General features: G+C 41.0%; 1 protein-coding gene across 1 annotated transcript in view; it reads left to right on the top strand.

The window, feature by feature from the left end:
* Window positions 1-2169: 2169 nt before the first annotated feature.
* The window catches only part of yjefn3 (YjeF N-terminal domain containing 3), a 43710-nt gene continuing 38368 nt past the window's right edge, over window positions 2170-7511 (top strand). The window contains exons 1-2 of the mRNA XM_046050030.1: window positions 2170-2201; window positions 2303-2374. Coding sequence (XP_045905986.1) covers window positions 2313-2374 — 62 coding nt within the window. The 5' untranslated portion in view covers window positions 2170-2201; window positions 2303-2312. The remainder of the gene's footprint in view (window positions 2202-2302; window positions 2375-7511) is intronic.

Genomic DNA, 7511 nt, shown 5'->3' with positions numbered 1-7511 from the left:
TTCACTTGCCTTTGGGACACTGGAGGTGAATACACACATTTAAAGTTCCGTATATCTGTTCATTTAGGCTGAAATCATGCTTTACTTGTACACAGTAAATGTAGGTTACCAGTGTAATGCAGTATGTTACAACAAGCTCAAGATCATGTCTAAAGCTCGTAGTGTGTCATTACATAACAATAGTTGCAGTGGTTTTTTTCTTTTGCTTACGTTGTCTACTGTATCTCAAGTCGGTGTACACAGAAAGTGGGATCCTTTCTAGTCATTACATCATCACCAGTCTGAAGCAAAAAGAAATTATGAAAGACATTGCGCTCACACTGATTCACTGTTATTCTGACAGTTATCTGAATAAAATAAAATAGCTAGCTATCAAAGCTAAAGTTCAAAGTGTGCCAAATATTTTAAGTTTCACATTCTGCCGCCGGGGTTTGGATCAAGCTTCTGGATTCAAACCATTAAACCAAGTTGAAATTGCTATTCTATCTCTAAACAGCAAGAATGGACTGGAGTAACAATTAAAGCAACCAGTAGTGCTTTGAAGTTACAAAGGGTCATGTGAGTATTAAAGACAGACTTCAGAAAAAAAGGGTGAGCCTATCCTTTTATTTGATCACACATTGAGCAAGACACCGTAGCTGTTGTTCTCAGCTGTTAATGGCAAAGGTACATAATTGTAGATGTAATGTGTTTGTCAAGCCTGGGTTTATACTGAGCATTTTCCACCAACAAAACCACATTCAGTTTTCCCATCCTCTAGTGCAGTGGTTCTCAAACTTTTTTTACACCTCAAGGACCCCTAAGCTGACACAAATTAGACCATGCACCCCTATTTGATAAGAATTTTGCTTTTGGATGTTACATATACATATTACAGAAAGTGTATGAATCCCACAACTCAAGCAGTCATACATTGTGTTATTGTCTTACTTATGGTTGGAAAATCAATGAAAATAAATTCTGTTTTTGCTGGGGCCTTCCCTCAAGGACCCCTCTTTAAGAACCACTGCTCTAGTGTATTGCCTTTTTCTGCCCTTATGAGTAGTTGTCAGGCCCCTCTTTTTCTACAATGACTTATTTGCTTCAAACTGCACTCGCAGTTTAGAACCCACAGGTGGCAGAGTAAACCCACATTCCATTATTGGTATTCAGTCGTCCTTACAGAAATTTTATCTCCCTAACAGGTATATTTGTGCAATGCCACTGAAAGAACAAAGACTTGCACCCTAATCTGTAATACAAGATCTACAGACTTAACTAAGTTAACTGTTAGTTGAGTTGTAAAGTGCAGTCATGGACTCTGAAGTCCGAGCAGACTGGAGGGAGGGAGAGAAAAAGAGAGAGAGACCTTTATAGAAGAAAGTGAGCTATTGTTTATCACCATGACCCACTTATAAGCTTCATTCCTTGGCAGCCTGCAGGTTCTCCCCGTGATCCCACCATACATATCCTTCCTCTGTGTGCTTGCGCTTGTGTGTGTGTTTTTTACTGTATATTTATATTACATCATTACATTTTGACTCAATGATGAGTTGTTTTTCTCCTCTCAAGTTTGCCCTAAATCCATATGATCAGTCTGCATGCATCACGGGGTCACTGTGGTACTGTTCATATGACCCATCCATTTGCACTGGAGCTACAAACTGCTGCTATGTACCCACTAAAGTGTTATTATCTCAGTTGTGGTACTGGGCTTCATTTATCTCCCACTCTCATATGAAAGGTGTTATTGTTTGTGATTCAGTGATCAGTCAAGTGCTTCCTCACTCTGATGCTTGCTCTAGATTCTACATCAAGGCATCATTTTGCCACCAAGGACTGTGATTGAAAGTGTGTATGTGTGTGTGGGTGGATGGGTGTGTGGGGGGGGGGGGTTGCACCCTGGATGACTGAGCAGCTATGGTCGCGGCAGCCTGAGCCAATCGGCCAGCGAGCACCATGCCTCCTGATTCTTAATTGGCTGGCTTTCCCGGTGAGCGCAGCTGATATACAGAGCCAGCTGGTTTTATTGGGGAATGAGCCGGCTCCATAGTGGCAGACAGAGACAGAGAGGAGAGGCAGAGATACAGAGGCAAGATTCAGACTGTGTGTGTAGCAGCCAGTAATTACCTTCCAGCGTCTGAACCAATCACCAGCCGTAGAGAGAGAGACACAGAGGGAGGAAGCCCGTTTAGATTGCCAGTCTATTCCCAGGCAGAGAGGTAGACAGTGTGTATTGAATCAGAGTCACAGAGAGGGAACGGAAGTGTTTTCTTTGGAGCGGCACAGCTCATCCTTTCTCACATTTGTTGAGTCGTTCTAGGTGAAAACAGATGGAGAAGATGAACCACAGCTTAGCAGAGGGTGAAACCATAGAACCACTGCGTTACCTCAGGTAGGCATCTGCTCATATCTGTTGCATGTTGCGCTCATTCTATTCTCACTTCTATTCTATTGCCCTTCTTGTTCTTCTTTCTCTTTGTTTCTGTCCTTTTTCTGTGCCGCTGTGCCATTCTGTTTGGTTTTACTGTCTCACCAGTTTCACAGGACTGCTCTAGAAGAGATAGACAGTGGCGGGCAGACTTTAGAGAGGAGAGGCAGCGAGGAACATCCAAATCTTCTTATAAGGGCCAAGTCTTCACATGAGACTTTTAGTGTACATTCAGCTCACAGTCTGTTTAAGTCAGATCAAGCTTCTAAAAAGGAAAACGGAGGGGAGGGAATAATAAGAGATATCAATTAATTATGTTGACTTGGTTGCCAAATGCCACATGAATACCAGTACTGATGATGATGATGATTCCTCGCAGAAATAATTTGCTCTGCCCCAAGAAACTCCTACTCTGCTTTGCCAGTCTTTACTTTTCGTCGTCATTTTCCCCCCACTCCGCTGAAGCCTCAAATTGAATTACACATATGAGCTGTTATTGAATTAGGGGGCCCATGTTTAATTTGGGATTATCAGGCCACATATTACCAACCAAGCCAAGCATCTTATTATCCAGTGTCTTTGTGGATGAGATGTGTAATCAGTGTGTTATGCAACTGAAGGTTAGCGTGCTGTGTTTGTGCCCCTGGCTGGGCTGGAGCACCATTTTTACTTTCGGAGTGACAGAAAGAAGAAGAATTTACGATCTGTAATCCTTCTGGGGTGCACACTAAGTAGCAGCCCAGTAACAGCCTTTGCTCATCAAGAGTGAACACGTGACACAAAAAAATGCAGTTTAAATAAGAAAATGGAGAGAGTTACCCCGAAGCAAAAACTGGACAGACGACAACAAAAACCAACCTAATGGGAGACACAAACAATCTACTGACCATTTAGTTTTTTGTTTCAGCAATTAAGAGTAAGGTTTTAATAGCTTTATACAGGTAGGTAGCTAATTTAAGGCAGAGCAGGCTCTGTCGATGAGAGATTTTCTTTTCTCAGAGAATTAGAATTTATTGACGCGGTAAAGTCAACTGGCAAACCCATACTGTGTTTCACATCTATGACAAAAACATTGTGTAAACTTCATGAAAACGTCTGTTATAGTACAAAAACAAATAACATTTATCATGCCAATTTGGCCACCACAGTTAAACAGGAACCCAAAGCCTGTTTATAGGCTGAGCTAGCTCAGCTAAATGAATAAATGTAAATGTAAATGTATAGTAGTACCTTAGCTGCAGAAAGTTGCATTGTGGGTAATATAGGTTTTGACAAGGAAGAAGAATATATGGAATAAATCTGTGGTTCTGCAGCATCGATCCAAATGGTGTATCACCTACATTGGCTTTCATTTTTGCGCAGCACTTGACCAAATGCCATTGCAACACTAATGATATGAAGCCATGCGCAGGCAGGCACACACACACACGCACACACACAGACAGCAGGACATGCTGTCACAAACCATATTAAAAACAAGGAATGGTGCTGAATTCTATAGTGTGGTGAAAAGATTAGAGTGTGAAATTGTGGCCTTGATGGTTTTGTCTCTGGTTAACCTGCTGTAAACTGTGTGTGTCACTCAAGAGGGAAACATCACTGTTGCCTTTCTTTCTTCTATGCACTTCAAATGGGATGATGCGCCTAATTTAACCTAAACAGATGGTTTATTCCACATCACTCTGTGAGTCTGTGATTCATTTTACAATGTGGGTGTGTGTACGGTGCTTAAAGATATCTTTATTTGGTATACTGTATCTCTTCTGTGACTTAATTGTGTGTATACAGTAACAATCACATCATCATTGTCATGATTCAACTGCTCCAAACTCCTGAACCATGTTTATTCACTGTCTCCATGTTATTGCCACGTCTGTCAATGCATGCACCTACATATTAAATCTATTCTAGGAGCTTTTTTAAAATTCTTCTTGATAACATATGTAATTACGCTCCTTACACCGGCTACATTTACATTCTTCTCTGTGTATGTCAAAATATGAGCAGCACAGCCTGGCTGATTAACTATCACCCGAGAGGCTTCGCCCCAGCACTCAGATCTCTGCAGCTTGAGTGGGGATGGCTTCCAGTGATTTAGGACAGGCAATTAAAGCAACATGTAGTATTTTTATCATAAAATAACAGCTTCAAAATGGAGGTGAACGATTTTGAAACAATATCTAATAGCAATTATTTTGACTAATATTGCAATTGATGTGATGTAGGAGGGACTGATCATTTTTACACGATTATTCTCGTTTACATTGAAAAACATTATGGTGTGGTTTTTGCAAGGATCTGTACCAAACAAATATGTTTTCTTAAGTATGATTAGAATTTTGACAGACATTTTGCCTTCAACAATTACAGCACCTCCTGTCAGTTGAAAAATGCAGAAGGCCATATTGAGATTTCGATAAGATTTTGATTAATTGTTCAGCCCTTCTTCAAAATCATTTTCACTGACCTGTAATGGATATAATGGTGTCTCTGTCGTTGCCACTCGGCCTGCAGGGCCTGGTTACTATGTAACATTGATCTCCCAGGCAGGAAATATATCGCGAGAATGGTGTAATGCTTTACGGCACCACATCACACTAACAAAATTCTTCAGCAAGCTATAAGAAGCAAAAGTACATAATTTACGATGTAAGTTCTTTGAAGGAAGCTAGTTCAGTATGGATATCATGGCAGAGGCTGTGAAGAGGCTAAAGAAGATGTTGGAAGTAACAAGGAAGAGAAAAAGAGAGAGTGACTGGCAAGAGACCAGACAAGAGTATAACGTTTACTCGCTGACATGAGCTAAAACTACTGAATAGAAGCAAGAAAGATGCCTAGCTGGCCTTCTTGCTGTTGGACTAGTAAGTAATAATTTATTAGCTCTCTTGCTACATCTTGTGTTGTTGCTCTTGCTTGATGTCTGCCATTGTTAGCAAAGTTGTCAACTCAATCGAAATCAGCCAGATGCTTCACAGACGCAATGTTAGCTAATGGCAGAGGTGAAGAGACCGAAGAGGATGCTGACAGAGGAAGCTAAGAAAAGAAAAAGAGAGTGACCGAGCAGGAGGCTCCCGGACATTGGTGAGAGCTTCGTGAAGTAAAAGGCTGCAAGACAGACGCTGAGCTGATATTCTTTCTGTTGGACTAGCAAGTAAAATATCTGGTTTGCTGTGTTGTCACTCTTGCTTGATGTTGGCTGTGTTAGCAAAGTTGTTGCTAGATTTTGATTGTAATGTAAGGAGTAGGAGTGCCCAATTGCACAAATTTTTTTTTACATAATGTTGCTTTAAAATCCTCAAACTATCACATCAGGGTCGATGAATGTGCATGTGTACATATGCGCAGGCATGTAAACATACATGTGTGAATTTGTATGTCCTTCATGCTTTTAATTTATTCACTTTTTAAATTAACCTGTGGTTCATAATGCATTCTAAAATGATAATGAATATAGATATTTATCGTTGTTGCCAACTACATTAATAGCTGACTAGCAGCTGTTATAGCAACCTGTTTAAGCAAAAGCTTGGTGGGGATAATGTGAGCAAAAAAAATTACATGGGAGACAATGACTAGTAACTGTAAGCTCTATGGTTTATGTAAAAACACGCATCCACAGGAGATAATATTAGCTCAGAGACACCCTTGTGATAAAACTGTTGTGATCTGATATGATTATATAGAAATTGTAAGTAATGTATTTGCCAGAGGCAGAAACCTATTAAGTTAATGCATGAAATTCTCGATATGTGACAACCCTGCTGCTTCAGAGCAGCCTCTGTACCCATCGGCTATTGTCTGAAGACGATTTTGTCATTTTGGAAATTCATTCCAAGCACAAATCGTCTCGTACGCCGCTGTTTTTCCAGAGAAACAGATTAAACCAACTACACACACACACACACACACATATTGGAATATAGAAAATGTATCACTAATTTTTAAAAATGTAAAACTAATCCACTCCTGGAATCAAAATGAATTACCACAGCCTTGCATAATCTTCGGCAGCAAGTAGGAGTAGCCCTACATTAAAGCACAGGTATCGCTGGGGTGCTTCAGCTGATGAAATGCCTGAGGAGGTGTATAACCTGTAAATGTTGGCATCGGTTCTGAGCTGGTGATGACTCGGTCTTGCATCTGGCTTAGACCCTGGTTTCTGCCTATTGCTTTTGAAAGTTCAGATGGGTAAAATGCAGAGGGCAAATTGTGGGCTTGTGTGCACAACATATTTTGGCAAATAAAGTTATTCTTCTTATTTCTAAAAAGTCAGTGCTCCTTCTTGTCTGCATTATTAGTTGTTCTGTTACTTCTATTCTTTACTGCCATACAACAGCAAATAATGTCCCCCAACCAGCAGGAGATAACTCAAAATATCGAAGTACAAAAATGTTTTTTAAGAATAACTAAACACCAACACTCGCTCACAAAGTCACTTGTTTTTCAAATCAAAGCATTTAAACTTGATTATTTCTAATGATGCTCTGTGGAGAAAAATTTGGTATTTTTCTCCCTCTGCATCTTGCTGATGTTGTTTTCTCTCTTATTCTCTCTCTACTGACAGTGATGAATATTCTGGTTCACTGGTCCACCTTTCCCCTTTTACCTACTATACCTGAGGCCTGGGGCCAGTCACACAGAGAAATGTCTGACTGTTCTGAGAAATGTTTGACTATCTTTCTGTTTGCTGGTCTACCTACCTGTCTATCTGAGCTGCTGTCAGTGTGTCAAGCTGTCTGACTTTACCTGCTTTGCCTTCATTGTTTCTCCTACCTTGGCAACAATTGCTTATTGCTATTCCTTTGGCTTGCCTCCCTCCTTTCAGCTCCCTGCCACCAGTTCCCATGTTGGCAGCTCCATTTGCCTGTGTGACAGCTCAGGCATTTATTTATAGGCCAGATCTAATAATTGGGGCAGAGAGGTGGAAATGCTGAGAGGAAGAATGGGGGGGGGGGGGGGGGGGGGGGGGGGGGGGGGGGGGGGGGGGGGGGGGGATGATTTGCCACCAGTGCAATGTTTGGCCATAATTTCTCTCCTCCATTAAAGTCAGATTAGCTGTAAGAGTTCTCCTTTTACCATGTCTGAAAGAAGGTCATGTGGG

Source organism: Micropterus dolomieu, linkage group LG05 (genome assembly GCF_021292245.1).
Source record: "Micropterus dolomieu isolate WLL.071019.BEF.003 ecotype Adirondacks linkage group LG05, ASM2129224v1, whole genome shotgun sequence".
Classification (NCBI taxonomy): domain Eukaryota; kingdom Metazoa; phylum Chordata; class Actinopteri; order Centrarchiformes; family Centrarchidae; genus Micropterus; species Micropterus dolomieu.
Note: the sequence above shows the minus strand (reverse complement) of the source record. Positions and strands in the feature narration are given on the sequence as shown.